The following is a 19,356-nucleotide window of genomic DNA, read 5'->3' as shown; positions in this document are numbered from 1 at the left end:
GTGTTTTTAAATTTTTTTTTATGCAACTACATATAAGTTGAGGTTAGCTTTTACTATAAAATTATGTAACCATTAAACACGTGATCAAAAGAAACATTTTCCCAATTCCACGAAACCGCTTAGTCTAAAAATAGCCAAGGTGACGTCACTTTTGTCGTACATTTGTATGTGTGTGCGACTGATAAACAAACGCAAATGTTTAACTTCCAAAAGTCGCGATAAGCTTAGCGCCAAAGTTGCCTATAAAAGCTGAGCGGCTAAGGCCCCAGTAGCCAGACAAATTTGAGTGTTCAAGTGAAGCAGCAGCAATACATACAACAGTACCGGCAGCAATTCCAGTAGTTCCCGCAGCAACAGTTGCAGCAGTTAAATCCAGTCCAGCAGCAGCAGTAAATCAAAAACAAGGTGTTAAGTGAATTTCTTATCGAGTCAGGTGTAAGCTAGTGCAAAAATGTTGCAATCTGATAACGCGGCACGTGAGCAAACTGCGGCAAACCCGGTGCCCAAGGCTTGTCAAGGTTGCCGCGGCCAAGTGCCACGTGCCACGCCCGTAGAAGTGGAGGACATGGCCACCCCGTCGCTGGAAAAGCTCATCCGCAAGGCCAATGTGGCCCAGAAAATGCTGAACGATGTGATGAAGCAAATCCAGAAGCAGCAGCAGGAATCTCAGGTGTCCGCCAAGGAACCAAAGCCAAAGCACCTAACATCCGATGGAGGTAAAAAACCACACAGGGGACGCAAACATGGTCACCACTCTAGCTCATCTTCCAGTTCCAGTTCTGGCCACAGTGACTGCGAGCTGATTCTCGCCGAGAAGGGGGAGATCATGCCCAGGAGGAGGCACATTCGCGAGGATCGCAGGCGGGATCGCTCCAGGTCCCGCGGTCGTTCCCGTGGCCACTCGCGTGGTCGTTCTCATGGGCGTTCTCGTTCCAGGTCCTACACCGATTCCCGGCGATCCCGAGCACTGCCCCTGGCTCTGCCCGTTCGCATTTCAGTGTGAGTATCTGTCTTCATTCAGTATTATTCAATATCCTATTATCCATTAAGTCGGCACAAGAACAAAAACCCAAAAAAAAAAAAAAAATAAAAGATGCAAGCTATTGTAAGAAAAATATTAAAGTGAGTTTTATTTCTGGGTTGAGGGGGTTTCTAAAATGAAAAAATTTAGCTTTATAATGTAACTTTTTGCAAAGGTTCGAATAAAGGTATTACGCTTCATGATGAAATTCAGATATTTTATGTTTTGTTTTTGACAAAATTTTGAAATTGACAAACATCAGAAAATATTTAAAAGGCAATATTGTAAAAAAATTAAAATACATTGATAAAAAATTTTTTATGTAAGAGACTAATTAATATGAATGTAAAATTTTTAAATTTACAGTTCAAAATTGTATTGTCAAGCAGGAAATACCGATAATTTAAGAGAAATGTTTTAAAAAAAATTATTACCCCAAGGTATTGTGAAAATTACGGGATTTTCGATTGGTGTACTTACTAAAAAAAAAACTGAGTCAATACAACTTTGTTTTTAATATTATCTCTTCTTTCCATAATCAATGAAACACGTTTTTATATTTTTAAATATTTCTTATATTTTTTAAATGCCGTTTGTTTTTACATTAATAGTTTTTATTTTGTAGTTGTTGTGCTAATTATATGTTAAACATAAAAATTGTTTTTTCCTCTCGTATAAGTAATTGGTTTTATTCTCGTTTTGATTGTGATCTATTAAGTTAATTTCATCTTTTGATTTGTAGACTTTGCTGTGAGGTTGCCCCTTGCAGTCGCAATTTGCTGTTGTTTTAATAAATTCGTAAAATTCGATGTTGAATGTAATAAACCATTTCATTGCTTCGTACAAATAAATGCATATAAAAACCGACTAAAATCGCTGCGGCGTTAATGCCTCAATCGCTATATAAACAAAGAGTGCTGCTGGTTCGTGAATTTGCGTTTTATTTGAAATGAGACACAAACAAATTATTCTGGAGCTAGGGCCCAATAAATTGCCCCAAGTGAACAGCTTAATCTGCGACTTTATTTTGTGGATTCTGTGTCTTTAATTTGTATGTTCATATTTCATGGCTGCTATTTACTCGCTTTTCATGGCTTGCATTATTTATTGTATAATCGTAATTTAAGAGAGCTTTGTCTAAAAACAAATTTTGGCACATGGTTTCCGAAATGGGTTCGATCCTTTGATCCTCCTCGATTTTATTTGACTGTTTAATGGGTTTCCTTATGCTTTCGTAGGCTAGTTAAAATACAGCTATGTACTCGTATTATTTGGATTATTCGATACGAACTAAGAGTTATATTAATTTGTAGTTTGTTTGTCTGCTCCTAACTTGGCTTTCGTTTCTTGTTGCTGCTTGATTGAGTGTTTGTAATAATTCGAAATTTGATTACGACTTGTATTTGATTCTCCTACAGGCTCTATCTCATTTTCATTCTTATTTTCATTCTCTTTCCTTTATTTATTTCGTTTTTAAAAACATTTATCTACAACTCGACGAATGACAGTTTATTGTAATGGAAACACTAATGTGTGGTTACTGCGATCTATGAATACTGCTTTGAATTCAAATTCAGCTGGCGACATATTCGAGTGTGTGTGTGTACATCGGCTATATCGAACACATTTAGTTAACATTTTCATTGTGGCTTTAATTGGTTTCTGTGTTTCAGTTTTCTCAGCGGAGTCATGATGTCAGTCCTTTGAGGGTTTACTTTTGATTATTTACAAAACATACTCAATACTCTAAATGTACGTGGTTTTGGTTTTTCTGTGTTCGATTTTCGATTCGCTAACAACTAGATGAGTATTCTTCGATCGTATGTATCGGTATATATCCTATATACATGAGCACACGACAGTCTCATAACGTAGACACGCACACGGACACGTATAAATATACATTCATATAAATTTGTACACAGCATATATCTGAGTTTTTGGTTTAGTTCAAATTTCAAGATTAAATTCCTCGTTTCATCGCTCGGGTGCACTATAAAACCGAAACTTATAGAACTACTTTAGGAGTAGCTATTGGCCAAACACTCATTACTCATTACTCATTAATAATTGGATACACCCACTCTTAGAAGATTACCCTTTCCTACATACGATGAAAAACAGTTTCGAGTTCGAGTTCGAGTTTCGATTCGATACGATACGATAGTATGCGATAGTATTGCAGTTAGTAGTTTGAGTTACAGTTTCGAGTGATATACGCAATAGTCGTTATGGATACTTAAGAGACTACGTTAGTATATATACATACAACATTTTTGGAAGTTCGACAACTGACCTGGGTTCTGTCTGGACACATGCCATATTCATTCACATATGTATACGTGGGTATATAGCATGCACAATCGTTTAATACTTAGATATAGTATGACCTCTATAAATACGGGCAGGAGTTTATAATGGGAAGTGTCTTGATTCGGTATGCTTGGTTTTTGGATGGTTGGTGCAGAATTTTGATACTGATTGTCCGAAAGTTGTTACTGAGTGTAATTAATTTTGTTCAGTGGGGGGCAGGATTTGATTTACTGGGTTGAGGGCTCTGCCGAAAGGTTGGAGGGGTGATCGAACTGGGGGCGCAGTGGTAAGGTAAGGTAACAAATGCATTACAAAAATGTACAAAAAGGGCCCAACTGCTGATTCCTCAATAATTCTGGCTATCGGGGGGCCTGGCCTCATCCTATCTGCTGATCTTGCGATCAGATCTTACCAATGTCTCAGACGGATATCGAATAATCCGATTTCTCGCTAAGCAATTTCTGGCCAGGAGCGGGTGAATGTTGTTGTTGGCGTTGCTGTTGCAGTGGCTGTTGTTGTTGTGGCTGCGGTGACTTTGAATGCGCTCGTTTGTGTGGTTGCTGTGGTGCCTGTTGCTGCTGTTGCGGGTGATGTTGCTGCTGCTGACGTTGTTGCTGCTGCTGTTGCTGCTGCTGGTGCTCCTGCTGCAGCTGGGAGGTGGTGGAGGAGGGTCGGGACCAGAGCGATGACCTCTGACCCAGCTTCAGCTTCTTAATCGTGTCCACATCGACCTCCACCTCGGCCAGCTCGATCCGTTCGCCCAGTCCACCATCCTCGGTGCGATGGAAGGCGCCGGTGGTGCACTCGGCCTGCAGCTGGAGAGGATGCAGCGTGCGCAGGATGCCGGCCCTGGATGCGTGTTTGTATTTTTTTTTTTTTGGGGTTGGGAGGGTGGTGGGTGACGATCGTTGGGGGGTGAGAGGGGGTGCAAGTACAAGAAAGGGTCCAGAGTTGGTTTTCGGATTGCAACCACAGCATTCAAGCATTCATTCGGTTAAAGACCTAGTGGTGTAGTTCTAGTCTGGTTGTGTGGTTGGGTGTGCGTGGGTGGGCACAGTTTTCACGACTTGATCTATAAGGTGGGGTTTTTCAGGCGATATTGATCTGATATCAATGGCTTTTAAATCTCCAGAATATAAATTCCTCTTACGGAGGAAAGGAAACCGAAATTTCTAGAGCTTTCAAACAATACAAATACAAATACAAATACAATTTTTTGCTCTACCATACTGTTAAGAATCTTTTGAAGTGATTTAAAACCTCAAGAGATTTCTTTGGCAGCTCTGTTATCTACAGGGTTGCCCTCCTAATTATTAATTAAAAAAATGTAATTTCGTAAATCCATCGAACTTTCAGAATCAAATTATTTTGTTGCATACTTTCAGACACCCTAGTAATTAATATCTTCGACACTTAAACACTTAAATATAATTTACAGGAAATGTGACCATGATTTGGCACTCGAAATTCAATTAAAGAGAGGGATTTTTATTAAACCGTATCCAAGATCTAGTCCACCTGATCCCAACTGAGCTACCATGCCGTGAAAAGCGGCCTTAACGGGCCCCCTCGGGGGGACCACACACCTCACCGTAGGCCAAGTCTCATGTCTGATCTATCGGGTCCATGTAGGTGCAGGAGATCTCGCCGCTGTCGTAGCCGAAACCGTCCATGGCCTCCATGGCCCCACCAACGTACTCACTATTCCCGCCCCCATTGGCCGTATCCTATTTGGGCAGCGTGGGCGCCGTGAAGAACTTGGAGGAGAGCATGGCCGTCGAGGGGTTGAGCAGCGTGCCCGGATGCGGCTGTTGTTGCTGCTGGTGGGGATGTGGTTGCTGCTGGTGGTTGAGGTTCTGGTGGTGGTGGTGCGGTGGCTCATGCGCGGGCATTATGGACTTGTGGGGTATGGGGCGGAACTGTGATGAGGGCGGCATGCAGGCTACCAACGGGTTATTGCCGATCCCGTCCAGCCCCATCAGCTCGGGGCTGCCATTTCCATTGGTGGCCTCCAGCTGATGGAGCTTGGGCGTGATCAGGAGGGGCTGCTGTTGCTTCAAACTACTACTATTCGGGTTGGAGCTAGTGGAGCTATGCTGGGAATTGCTACTACTCTGCTGCATCTGCTGTTTGTGGAACTGTTTCTGCTGCTGTGTACTGATCGATGGCGATTTGACCAATGTGGGTATGTGGCACTGTATGGAGTCTTGCGATTTGAAGGTGCTCGAAATGGATTTCAGATTTCCGCCGCGCGGCGATAGAATTTTGTTCGAATTGCTCGATGTCGATGGCTGTGTGGCTGTCGTATTGGTGGCTGTGGTGTTCGTGTTGCTGGTGGTGTTGTTGTTCATTTTGTTGCTGTTGTGGTGGCGCGGTGTGGTATTGGTGGAAAACTGATATTGCTGATGATGATACCTGGAGCGACCGCGGCGGGGCAATGATTTCTGTTCGGACATTGGTGACAGATCGGAGGAGGTGCTGGACTGTGCTCCATGGTAGATGATGCCTGATGATGCGACAAATCGCAACATCGCAACAGCGGATCAACGGATCAATGGTCGCAGTGATCGCAGCGCAGCGCAGACGGAGATGTTAGTGGGGAAGAAAAGAACAGAAAAACAAAGAGTGGGCTGATAGAGAGTTCTTTTTTTTTGGCAGAGGGGGAACATCAAATATCGGCAAACAAAAACTTATTACTAACTTAGCACTAGGTATTACAAATTGGGTGGCTTAGTCTTATTTGGTTGGCCTGATCAAAGTAGTTGGTGTAGAGTTTTTGGTGCTGTGTCAGTTTGGCCTACTACAGATATGTTATCGATATATTGTGGTTTGGAAAGTGTTGTATTAGTCTAGAGTCTGCAAAAATAAAGCAACACAAAAAGAGAGTTCAGCGGGCAGAATACTCAAGGTCAAAGCCTAGGGACTGAGATCAAATTAAGGGTGCAGTGAAAGCTTTTCCATATTTCGATATTTGTTGCTAAATTAATTGTCATGTTATTTATTTATTTAAATTATTAATATTTAGAAAACGATTTTAAAAATGTATTTGGTGAATGAATTTTATCGTTTTTCAATAACAAGTTTACTTAAAAAAATTATGATTGTAAAAATGAAAAAAAGTAGTTTACCTCCATATTTAAAGGACTTTAATTGTACAATTTATGTCTATAAAAATCATTAAGATTTAGAAATACTATGAAAAGGTGTCTAAAAATATGCAACATACAGCATACAACATTTTTTATTCAGAATACTATTTTCATTGCATACTTTTAGGCATACATTATTTTTAAAACTTTGTTAATTTTGTATTACTCTTCACAGAATTTAAAAGCTTTCACCGTTAAATGCAATTAAATAAATTCGTAAGCTCTGTTTGATGATCTGAAAGATGGGCCTTTTATTCCCTCCTTTCAAATACACCCCAGTAAATACATTGGTCCCCAAAACTTGGACTTACTGTGCTTGATCTTGCCCTCGTGCTGGTTGGAGGACTCGGTGCGGCTGGAGGTCAGCTGGTCCTGGTCCGACTCCGACTCCTCGCTCTCCGGCTCCGTCTTCCGCGAGTGGCGCCTCCGGTTTTTGGACTGCACATGGAACAGAGCGGGAAATTAGTCTGGATCTGCATCTCGCAGCGGGAATGTGGCAGCTAGCGACTACAAAAGCGCCTTGGGACGGAACGCTTCTCGAACAAAAGAAAGGGTAACAGAAGATTGGCAGGTGACATGTATCCGGGGGGGGGGGTCAATCCCCACCCTTCGCATGGTTTACGGCATTGCAATTAAGTGAACTGAAGGGCAAACAAATACACGAGCAGAGAACAACAGAAAAAAGCACGTAGTACACTTAGGAAAACACTAATTGTGTGGCGAAAACCACACAGATCAATTGAAGTAGAGAGTAGATGGAGAGAGAGCTAAATCAAAGAAATGAATAAACAAACGCACGATATTATGGAACGGTGAGGTCTGATAATAATTATGAATTGTCTTTAGTGGACGTTGGTGGTTGTGGTGGTGATGGGTGGTGGTGGTTGTTGGTGGGTTCAGTACCGCGGCTGGTGGTGGCGACGAGCAGCCCTCGGCCAGGGCCCGCTCGTGGTACATGAACGAGTGGAGCAGCGTGTTGGCCGGACCGCCGTGGTGCGGCTGCGACATGTTGCCCCCAGCCTCCGACAGCTGGAAGGTGGCGTACGGCGAGATGTCCTCGGAGGTTTCTGCGGAACGGAAGAGCCCTCGGGCGGTGAGCGGAGCTGATCGAGTGCATAACACTGGCTGGCAGGGGGTATCACAGAAATCTCAAGGGGTTTTTACGGCCCGCTATTGTCAAAACTGTCAAGGAATTGTTGGAAGTCCCCAGATACTTGGGCATTAAATCCTCGAATCACTCATCGAGTCGCAATTCTCTCTTGTTCATTAATTATATATATGTTTTGAAAATTAATTGCTTTATTTTTCTGTTTTATTTAACCCTTCTACTACGGGCTATTGTCTAAACTGTCAAGAAATTATATAAGTCCCGAGGACTTGAGTGGTTTAGTTTCTCGAATCATTTTATGAGTCTCAACTCCCTAATGTTTATATTTATTTAGTCAAAAATAGATTTAGCTTTAGCTTTAGTTACGATACGGTTCCCATGTGGACTATTTCATAATTTAAAATTACTGGTTAAAAACTCATTGAGTATAAGTAAATTATCATTTATTATTAAAATATAATATTTTTATTTTTTGATTATTTTAAAATCGTTTGTTCAGCTATTTTTAAAAAATTATTTCATTGCTTGTTTTCAATAAAATTTATTTTACCAAGATCCTAATTTGTATATAAACTTCGATATGTATGCAGTTTAAAAAATTACGTAACATCTATTAAGAATGACTTCAATATGTATCACTAAGATGACTGAGACTTCTGCGACACCCCGAAAGGCAAGAAACTTACCTGGAATCTTATCATTATTCTGCATGGACACCTTGTGAATAGTGGCATAGTAGCGCTCCCGCTGAGCAGCTTCTGAATTGGCGCGGTTATCCAGCGACTCCTTTTGAATGTGGTTGGCTTGCTCTGCGAGCGGTTGTGCATTTTTGAGCACTGAATCAATTACTGGATCACTGCATTTAATCAATAATGTATTGCTATACTCACTGTGTCTGTAGCAGACGACGACCATGATGATGGTGCAGATCAATCCCGATACTGCCGCAACGCTTGGAATTAGTAGGTTGATGTTCCCGAGGATTACGGTGGTGTGACCGCTATGACCACGATGCATGATTTCCGGTGGTGGTGGATCTCCATCTTTAGTCAAAGTCACGAACGAGAAGTCCGCCTGCGAGATTCCGGCCACATTGTGCGCCTCCATGCGAAGTTGGTAGAGGGTTGAGGGTCGCAGATTGTTAACCATAATGCGTCGCTGGGGCTTCAATGCATTGGAAACTGCGAAGGCAAATTAAAAATAAATAATGTAGTGAATTGGCTGGTATTAAATGTCATTGATGGTATTAAATGTCCTCCAATTTTTTATAATTTCTTTCGTACAAACTCTATGATATAAGGCACTACCCTGTTAGCATAAAATTAATATGATCCAATATAAAAGTTGCTGGTAAAACAACCTTTTATTATATGACAGTTATATATTATATAAAATAAAGCAATATTTCAAAAGTAGCTTGAAAAATAACTTTTCATTAAAAAAGATAAAGGGTAAACGATAACGAGTACGCCAAAAGTACCATCCAAAAAATTACCCAAAACTTACATTTAAAACGAGTTGTCTTAAAAACAAATAATAACCAAAAAATAATAATAAAAAGCAAAAAAATTGGTTATAAGTTATTAATTGTATACAATTTATTTTTTTACTGTCTTTTCTAAGCAAACGAGTATAAATTTGTAGCTTTCTTTTGTTTTTTTTGTGGCACTTCGTTAATGTTAAAACTCACCCAGCACCCATTCCGCATCCGGATCTTCGGTCACCGCCCGGTATTGCAGCACGAAGTAGAGCAGGGGACACCCGTTGTCCGGCCAGGAGTGCAGTCGCACCAAGAGCGAGGTCGAGTTGGGGGCTAGCAGGGCGGTGGAGGCGGGATGGCCGGGTGACTGACCCTGAGTGCGCACGTGTAACGTGGTGCTGGTGGGCGAGGTGCCCACCTTGTTCTGGGCACTCATGTGGATCTGGTACGTGCTGCCACAGACCAGGCCCTTGAGTTCATGGCTTGAGGCATGTCGCGACAGCTGCATTTCGTCCGTGTTTCCATTAGTACGCCGGTAGAAGAGCGTGTAACCGGTGATGGGGGCATTGCCCGTGAATCCACACTTCCAGTGCATCAGAATGCTGCTCGAGGTGGCACTGGTCACATATAGTGTGGGCGATGTGGGCGGCACTTGGACCAGGAGCGTGTGAGTCAGTCGATCGGTGCCAATGCCATTGTCCACCTGGCAGCTGTAGTTTCCCCCATCCGCCAGTTGCAGGCTGGAGATGATCAGGTCCCCGCTGTCCAGCATTTGCGAGTTGTGCAGACCACCTTGGCGCAGAGCCACATCGCCCTTGAACCACTCCCTCTTGGGTTTTCCCACCGCGGTGCATGGCAGGGTCACGGTGGATCTCCAGGGTCGGACCACAGGACCTCCGAAGGATATGATCCTCGCAGGCACACGGTTCGTGGTGATCTGTGAGGAGACCCGCGAACTCTTGCCCTCGCCCACTCGCGTGCTGGCCGTCACCCAGAACTGGTACTCCATATGGGGATGCAGACCCTTGGCTTCGTAGTAAGCCTGCTGCGATGGAAGACTGCGCTTCTCATTGTTCAGCTCCTCGCGCCCGTTCACCACGCGCGTGTACAGACTGTACTTGGTAATCACTCCGTTGGGCTCAGTGGGTGCCAACCACGAGATATACAACGACTGCGATGAGCTGGAAACCACCTTGATATCCGCCGGAGCCTCGGGCACATCCTCTTCGCTGTGGCAAAACAATGGCTTCGACACTGCTCCATCGCCCATTCGCGTGTGGGCCAACACCTGGATGCTATAATTCGTATACTTTCGCAGACCCGTCAGCACCATTGTGAGTGCTGTGGTCTTCCGGGACTCCACCTCGTCCTTGCTCGGCTGGATGTCGTCGATAATGGGCTCGAATATCAGCTTGTATCCCTGCAGCAGGCCATTAGTGTGGTAGATTGGCGGCGGTTGCCAGGACACCTGCAGTGATTGGGAGGATAAGGCGGCACACCGCACATCCTCCGGCGGGCGACTGGGAACTGCGAATAGGAAAATGTAATTAAATTAATAAGTCTTTCCGGTAATGTTTCCAAGCCTTATCAATATCTACACACAAAAAAATATTGATGGGCTTCAAGAACAATTTCGGTGTGACCTTTTGGGAGAACATTTATTTGTTTTTTGCTTAATATTACAATTATTTTTTAAGAACAATATCATAGTTTTCAGAAAAAAACTATAAACTTAAAATTTATCTAAAAATAATCAAAACGACCTACATGTTAGGAATAATCTCAAAAAAAAATTAACTAAAATGATCTTAAATTAAGGACAGTTTTTAAGTATCTAATCTTATAATGTTGGTAATTAAATACATTAAGTGTATTTATTTTTGAAATTATATTAAAAACTGTAGCATTAAAAAGATAAAATGAACCAAATTCAATAGAAATCGAAAAAGTAATAAATAAAAAGAAAACAAATTTCATATGTTTTTGGTTGGTTTAAAATTAACAGCTTGGTTCGTAAATAAATAAAAATAAAATCAAAATCAAAATAAATAATAAATAAATAAAAAGCTTAGGATACCAAAAAATTTCATAGGGTTTTAGTTGTTTTAAAAAAATCATCTTGGTTCGTAAAAAATCTTTATTTAATAGTTAAGAAGTTTCTGTGGCAGTTTTATATACTTTTTTGTGTAAATTGACTATCACGACATTTCTAGGAAAACCCAATAGTTTGTAAGTATTTAACCTACCATCTTCCATAGTCTGGGCGGCGGTGGGTTCCGAAAGCGGGCCTGGTCCCACCTGATTGAAGGCCTGCACTACGACAGTATATCGGGCGAATTTGGCCAGTCCGCTGAGCAGTAACTCTCCATTGCCACCATCCCCGTCGCCGGAAATGGAGGTGAAGTTGTAGACCGTGTTGCCCGAGCTGGACAGCTTGTAGCCCACATTGTAGCCCTGGATGTCGCCATGTCGGAGTTCGGGCAACGGAGCCACCCAACTGATGAGCAGCTCGGTGGAGGACAATGGCCGGGCGGACAAACTCAGGGGAGGTCCTGCGGGTCGCTGAGGCTCCGTGCGCACGATCAGCTCCTGGCTGGGTGCACTCCGTCCGGCCGAGCCCTCGGCAATCACCCGGAAAGCGTAGCGCGTGGCCGGCTTGAGATTCTCGATCAGGGCATTGAAATGCGGGGGATCCTTGACCTCGATCTGCTGCCACTGCTCCACGAACAAGGCTGGCGGGAGAGAACCTTTTCAAGTGGACGCTATGTGAAATCTATAAGTAAAATGTGGCCCTATACGTACGATCTGCCTCGCGAAACTCCACCAGATACTTGGTCACATCGCCGGTGCCCAGGGACTTGGGCTGCCACTTGAGATTCACCGACCGACTGCTGATCATGGCCGCCTCCAGGACACTGGGCGGCAGTGGAGGCTCCTGGACCTGCAGTTGGACCAGCTGCTGATCGTTTCCATACAGATTGCTGGCCCGGCAGAAGTACGGTCCACTGTCGGTGGCGTCCACAGTGCGGATTTGCAACTCGGCGGATACTCCGTCCGGCGTGGCCTCCTGTTTCACCGAGATTCTGTAAGCGAATGCGACACCATTACTTTCGTGCTGCCACCCAGAAGCAGCGGCTTAAAGCACTCACTTGTAATTGGTTGATGGGTTCAGCGTGTTCTTGCCCGAGCGCATCCAAACAATGTTAATCGGCTTGTCCCCACTCACGGCGCACTGCAGCAGCGCCGTGTCGCCCTTTTTCACCATCACCGAGCGGGAAGTCGAGGAAAAGTACGGCGAGGCTGGAAAAAGGCAAGCATTTTGCCCATTTTAATTACGGCCCTGATTCCCTCGGGGCCACCTCAGCCTCAGTCCCAGCCTCAGTCTCAGCCTCAGCATTGCAATTAACCAAATTGCCAGAGCAGCTTCCCCATAGCTTGCCGCTAAAATACTCACAGTTCACTTTCAGCTGGATGACCTTTCCGATGCCGGTGCCGATGCCATTGTTGGCCTGGCACAGATAGAAGCCCTCGCGGTCCTCCTTAACGTGCTGCAGGAGCAGGGACCCATTGCCCAGCAGTTTGGTGAAGGGCCGCTCACGAACCTCCTCGTATTCGCCCGATTTGCTGCCTACAAGGGCATGTTAAAGCACAGGAGAAGTGGGTTAATCAAATAAAGATGTGTCGTCTAGCACTTCAAGTTTTTTAATTTTTCAAAATTGTATGTTCATTCAATCATAATATCTTGCAACAAAAAAAAATATCTTCGAAAACTTTAAAGTTTATATCTTAAATACCATTTTTTTAATAAAACCTATTAAAACCTATTAAAACCTATTTATTTGTATTTAAGTATATATTATATCTTAAATTCTTACAAGTAACTTTTCTTTTTAAACTGCTATTTGGTTACGATTATCACCAGAAAAAAAATCTTATTATTATAGACTTTTTAAAGTATTTTATGTATGGCTTTCAAGTACAGCTTAAAAATTGAAGGACTAATTAATATCGAATGTGTTAAAATAAAGTATAAAATAAAGTAAGATTTCTTTTTTCTATAATTCAATGGAAAGGATGCAATCTTGGGCCCCTTAGTAAATCCGCACTTTTTTTTGGAGCTCATAAATTTCAGTTTTTTTTTTATCACATATGGTTTAACTGTGTCTTACCTGTAGCCTTTTTCCACACTATACTCGGTGTGGGAACTCCCTGAGCCTGGCAATGCAGCATGATGTGGCGATTGCGCTCCACATTCGCGTCCACGGGCTCGACAATCCAGCGTGGCGGCACTACGGGGCGTATGGGTGATGGGAAGAGTTAGTTAGCATACTCGGAATATAACTGGGAACGCAGAACGAATGATTCAAATTATAACTGCTAAGACATACAGTAAGAGTAATGGTTCTTAGAGAGAGAGAGATATATAGAGAGAGACAGAGACAGAGAGGAAAAGTGAAGATTTCTGGCAAAGTAAAAAACGGCATAAAAGAATTTTGCTGTTTACGATCTTAAGATTTTTCATTGTGCCTAGCACAATTGTAAAAACTGGTTGAATAGTGGTAGCAATATAGTAGGAACTGTTCAACTAATATACAAAAGGATAGTTTGCTTTGGGGTAGTTTGCTTCAAAATCAAATACAAAAAGAATTTCATATGCAACTCAGTCAAAAATGGAACAAAAATTAATGTTGATTCTTTTATGTTTATGTTTTGTAGTTGTTTAAGGAAAATCGTTTAGGAATGACCGTGGGGAAAATAAATTGTTGGTGTGCAAGGATTTTATTTTTAATTCTCATTTTCTTTTATTCAAATTGATCGCTTTTCTCTTTTGTGTGTTTTCTTTGATTCGCCCACGCTCTGTGCCTCGCTGTTCGTTGTTGGTTGTTCGAAAAAGTCGCAAAAAAGGCTTAATATGTTCTCGTATATTCGGCGCATAAATTAAATAACAAAGGCATGCCAGAAGCGAAATGGAAAATATATTTGCATAGAAATTATAGAATGCGCAACATAAATGTGAACGTAGTGTGAGTTTTATAGTTGGACACGCAGCTAACGAAACACGAAAAAAGCGAAATAATAATATTGGATATCAATAAAAAATTCTCCCAGCCCACCATCTCGCCCACTGGCGTTTTTAATAAATTATAAACTGTTTACTTGGCAGCTGCATTTAATTGCCATCCTTTGTTTGTGCAGCAATAACGGAATAAAAAATATAAATTAAAAATTAAACCCGAACAAGGAGCAAATTAAAGAGCTCCAAATGAAATTAGCATCTGGCCCAGGGCAGAGTTATAATTAAAATGATTTCTGGTTATTATAATTTTTTTGTTATGGAATATTTTGCATAGTACAAAGCGGTTTGGGTTTTTGGGGCTTTCGATGTCAGCATGTCTAATTCGAATAGGGAAAAAAATCTTTGCACACAACAACAGCAGCGACAGCCTGGGAAATGGAGCATTGGCAAAATAAATAAATTAAATTTTGAAAACTGTATACGTCCGAGCACTTTACCCGGCAAATGAAAATAAATATAATTGCCCACCCCCGAGACCGGCTGGTTGGTTGAAATCGGGTGGAAAAGCTTAACGGAGCAATCTGTGTGTGAAAGGAGGAAAAACCCAAAAACGAATTAAAACCAGAGCTTAAGAACCGAGGAAAACGGAACGTAACAAAACGAAACAAAACGAAACGGAGAGCAAGCAAATCATAAATAAATGGAAATTAAAATTCATTTGTCACAGCACTACGCGCATGCAGATGGCACAGAGCAAACGAAAAATTGCATTTCTACAATACTATATATGTACAGTCAGCATGCAAAAACAAAAAGTGCAGCTGGGCATAGTGCCGATGGCCACTTTCTAGAAAAAACATTCATTCTTAACTACATTAGCAAATACTGCGAAGCTTTAAGTTTCTTATCCATTTATTTTCGGTTGGTTTCTCCGTAATTTATTTTCTTTATTTCTGTGGTTCAATTCACTTTGCTCTGCAATAAGATTATTTTTAAGCGTTGTGTCACACGCACACACAGGCAATCAGGCACTCACACAAGCGAAAGGGGTTTATTGTACACCGAAAAAAAATCAAGGATCTAAGGACTAGGAGTATACCATATTTTATTTTAGAAACAAATTCTATATTTTTTCAAAAATATATTATTCGTTTAGGGTGCTTAATTTTTATTTATACAAAATTTCTCTTTGAAAATCTATGACAACTCATTTTTAAAAAAACTGTTAATTAGTAACGCAACGCGGAAATAAACAAAACTAAGTTGGTTTATTTTTCAAAAACACTTAGATTCCTTGATGTAATTTTTTTCGTTGTGGAAATATAGTAAGCGATTAGAGAGGCCAAAACCAAATTGAAGCATAAGCGTGAGCTTTACAGCATCTCCGAAGGATTTTGGGCGGATTCGTTGCTTTTTTTTAATGCCAACTCATTCTTTTGCCGCGTTCGCCTTGTTTATTCGTTCGTTAATTAAGCACAGCACATTGAGCATAGTAGATGAAATGGAGTTTTCGGAAGCTGCAAGTCAAAAATGAAGAGAGGAGCAAAGGGTAACAAAGGAGTTTCTGCATTTCGTCCTACGGACCGGGCTGCGCAGAGCAGCGCGGTGGACGGTAACCAAAAAGAGTATATAGCGAGTAAGGCAAATTAATCTTAAAGCAGCTTATCTTTCCATGTTTATGCAAGAGTATTTGTATAAATTATAAATTACAACTAATCACGAGTGCCGTGCGCCCTCCAAGCTTGCCAAAAAAATGAAAGTACTAGTAACCGCCAATTTAATATCCGGAATGCCCGGAGAGCGCACTCAATTTATGCATCTAAAACCCGACTTGTCGTGTAAGAAGCGGTTAAAATAATGTAAAGCAAATCAAAACAGATATTCATAAGCGTTATACTTAGTTTTGTTAGGTTTTATTTTGGTTACGAAGCGCATAAGAAGCAGTGCAGTTAAAACGTTTTACCTGGTGAGACGGTTGTCAAAAAAACCCACAGCGTGCCAAAGCGACTTAAGGGTGGCGGGGAACTCTTAACTGTAGATTAGTAGGGGTTTTTTTTCGGGGGTTTTTAAGCGGTACGTATTTATGAGATGGGGTTTTATTTTTTTATTTTGGGGGGAGTTTTCTTAGTGAGAGTCAAAAAATCAAAGCACCTTTTTTGGGCTGGGCAACGTTCAGCTGCACCGGAGCTACCAGAGAGCTCTAAAAAAGTTTGGTTAGCCTAGTTTTCTTTGTTGTTAAAAATCAACCAAAAATATCATCAACAACTGAAAATACCATTAAGAAGCTGTTCTTGAATACATCAGCGGGAAAGCAAAAAGTAATTGAGGGGCAAGTGAAGTTCGCTTAGTTTGTATGCGTGTTTTTGTGTGAAAAGAAATATTATCGCCATTGTTATCCATTTTTTTGTTTCTTTTAGAATGCTTTATAATGATTTTTTTTCTAATTTTTAAAGTCGTTGTAGGAACTTTATTATAGATTTACTTTAAGTTTTATTGTGGACTTAAAAACAATTATTTGGCGCCTAAAAGTATGCATTACCATTTTTCCACGTAACATTTCATTTCTTTTCATATCTAGGATGCTTTAAAACTCTCTTTCAACCGAGTACCACCTATAGTTGTCCATAAAAAATCGGTTGTACTTTGTTTGGTAGAGGAACTAAAGTGTTTCATGGTAACCACTAAAATCTATCGGATTTTGTGAGGAAAAATAGCATTGCATAAATTAAGGCAGCTTTACAATTGCTTTAAAGCCTTGAAAGAGTTCTTAAGCTGTAATACTTTTGGATAATATAGATAATGGCTGAGATATATTTCTGTATTTATGTGTCTGGTGTATATCTGTGTTGATGGGTACGCTAGTACGCTACCTTTGACCTGCAACAGAGCCGTATACTTGATCTCGGCCGCCGGGTTCTTGGCCACGCATGTATACTCGCCGGAATGCGTGGCGGACAGCGACGGAATGCTCAGCAGCGAGCTGTACTGGTCTAGCATGGTGACATTGGCCCCCAAAAGGTCGGGCAGCGGGTCACCGTCCTTCAGCCAGATCAGCTTAAGCGGCGGATCGCCCCTGGAGACCCCGCAGACGGTCCGTGTCCGCATGCCCTCGGCCAGGCCCTCCTGGAAGGCGAACGGTTCTATGCTCGGCGGCACTGCAAGAGGAAAGATCAGGCGGAAAGGGTTAAGATTGGCACTGGTGAGTGACCGGACCCGGAACCGGAAATGGCAACCATTGAGCGGAGGACACCTGCGATTCCCACGATGCTCTAATTGTTGATTGTCAATTTGTTCGCTCTGTAAACCTTCGCAGTTTTGTTAACACATTCGAATGAAAATGCTACTTAATGTTGTACAAACATTCCGAAAGTGGAAACATCATTTACAAAGGATAGCAAGGATGTATGTAGATATATATATATAATGGATCTGCATTTCTGTGTTACATGGTACATGAATCAAAGTGCATACGAAAGTAAACTCAACTACTTGCAACTAAACGGGAATACGGATACTGGGATAACCGGACTCGGCAGTCACAGTCACTACAGTCGTTATTTTTACCATTGACCAGCAGGGCCTGTGAGTTCTCCACCTCGGCGGCGGAGTTGCGCACCACACAGGAGTAGTTGCCGGTGTGGTCGCTGCCCAGGTTCTCGATGACCAGGATGCTGTTGTACTGGTCCACCTGCTTCACGGACATGTGTTGGGTGGGATCGATGGGCCGTCCATCCTTGCGCCAGTTGATGCTCAACGGCAGATCGCCCTTCACCACCGAGCAGGTGAGCGAGGCCCGATCGCCCATGTTCAGCTGCAGGATGTTCGTTTGGAAGGGACTGAGCTTCGGCGGCACTGCAAGGGATCAGCCAGGGATTGGTGAGTTAAAAGGGAGGCGGAAGGAGCAATCACTGTCTGGCCGGCAAAAAGGGACCGGCGATTTATGAAAATTGAATCAGCAACGGCGCTTCATTAAGGCGCGAATTCATTAAAACTAATGAAAAAAAGGGTACCGCTCTCCTTCAGCTTCCTTTTTTAATTTACCAACTTTTAAGCTTAGATTATTGCGCATATTTAATTACAGCAGAGGAAAAAAGTACACACACCGAAACGGCTGAGAGCCAAAACAAAACAAAATTAAGCGGAATCAAAAAAGGGGGGAAAAAAACAAAATGCAAAAAGGTTGGCTAAAAGGAACAACTCGAAGCGCCATGGAAACTACTTAGTTTGCTGTTAATAATTAAAATGCAATTTTCACTTCGCTTCGTAGCCCGCTGCTTGATGTCATCGTTCGGGGAAAAGGCTGTGAAAGAAACCAAACTCGACCTTCTCTTGTTCATCTATTTTTTTTTTTGGTGTTTGTTTTTTCCTGGGTTTTTCTTTGGGTTTTTTGTTTTCTCTGGTTCTTTTTTTTGTTTGGTTTTTTTGTGTGTATGTTTCCGGCAAAGGCCTCACATACTAACCTATGACCGTCACCTCGCCACTCCGACGGGCACTGTGACCCTGTTTGTTCCGCGCCCAGCACGTATACACGCCGGAATCGGAGTTCTTCTGCACGGGGCTGATGGTCAGCGAGCCGTCCGGCTGGACACGCTGCCGTATGTCATCCGGCAGTTCCCGGCCGCCCCGTTCCCAGTGGATCTCCTCGATGGGATACCCGGCCACCGGACACTTCAGATTCAATGTCTCGCCGGAGACGGCGGTTACCTTCGGAATCAGTCGAATGTATGGAAGACCTGTCATGGGTGAAAGCAAAAAGGGTTAGCAGGAAAAAAAACATTTGGGGCAAGGATATAGAGCCATGGGGGAATGTAAATGCATAACAGATTTGCGCGCGCGTTGCTTTTTTAATAATGCAGTAAACAACTTCACATACAACAGCCCAACGGGCACCGCAAGAAGCAGTTACACAAGAAGAAAAAATATGTCCAAACTAATGATCTCAGCTAATTTAAAAACAATATTTTATATACCTAGAACTGTTGTTAGCTGTTTTCTTTCAAACTGATTTCCAAAACAATATTTTGTTGCCTGTGTGTATGGATTTGTGGATATAACTAAAATACAAATTCAATATAGTAATAAAACAGTTTTGTGATTTGGTGTTATTAAACGCAAGATATTAATACCCGTTCTAGGAATCGAAATTATAGCTTTTGATTTAATAATCATTTATTCTCCATGTTATTTAAAGTAATAGTGACAAATTTTAAAATAATTTGATGGCAAACTACCAACTAAAAAAAATTAATTACTAAATTAGATAAACCT

The 19,356-nt window shown here is 42.0% G+C and overlaps 2 protein-coding genes across 23 annotated transcripts in view; one reads left to right on the top strand and one right to left on the bottom strand.

Annotated features, from left to right (window-relative positions):
* Positions 1–280: 280 nt before the first annotated feature.
* LOC128257226 (RNA-binding motif protein, X-linked 2) lies at positions 281–1,094 on the top strand. 2 transcript variants are annotated; one of them, XM_052988156.1, is made up of 2 exons: positions 281–716; positions 772–945. In XM_052988156.1, exons 1-2 carry the CDS (start codon positions 452–454, stop codon positions 801–803), a joined length of 297 nt encoding a protein of 98 aa, XP_052844116.1. In that variant the 5' UTR covers positions 281–451; the 3' UTR covers positions 804–945. The 2 variants fall into 2 exon arrangements, with proteins under 2 accessions (XP_052844116.1, XP_052844115.1); XM_052988155.1 differs by having other exon boundaries at positions 281–1,094.
* A 487-nt stretch (positions 1,095–1,581) lies between these two features.
* Positions 1,582–19,356, bottom strand: part of LOC128257212 (cell adhesion molecule Dscam2) — a 36,556-nt gene continuing 18,781 nt past the window's right edge. The window contains exons 9-22 of one of the 21 annotated variants that reach the window (XM_052988112.1): positions 18,549–18,821; positions 17,653–17,940; positions 13,241–13,360; positions 12,526–12,699; positions 12,221–12,371; positions 11,874–12,154; positions 11,318–11,803; positions 9,282–10,598; positions 8,482–8,772; positions 8,278–8,427; positions 7,387–7,550; positions 6,795–6,921; positions 5,750–5,840; positions 1,582–4,183 (exon numbers count right to left, since the gene is read on the bottom strand). In XM_052988112.1, the coding sequence (XP_052844072.1) occupies positions 3,754–4,183; positions 5,750–5,840; positions 6,795–6,921; positions 7,387–7,550; positions 8,278–8,427; positions 8,482–8,772; positions 9,282–10,598; positions 11,318–11,803; positions 11,874–12,154; positions 12,221–12,371; positions 12,526–12,699; positions 13,241–13,360; positions 17,653–17,940; positions 18,549–18,821 (4,343 nt within the window). In that variant the 3' untranslated portion in view covers positions 1,582–3,753. The other 20 variants (XM_052988113.1, XM_052988111.1, XM_052988106.1 and 17 more) reach the window with 20 other exon arrangements.

This window comes from Drosophila gunungcola, assembly GCF_025200985.1.
Source record: "Drosophila gunungcola strain Sukarami chromosome 3L unlocalized genomic scaffold, Dgunungcola_SK_2 000002F, whole genome shotgun sequence".
NCBI lineage: Eukaryota > Metazoa > Arthropoda > Insecta > Diptera > Drosophilidae > Drosophila > Drosophila gunungcola.
Note: the sequence above shows the minus strand (reverse complement) of the source record. Positions and strands in the feature narration are given on the sequence as shown.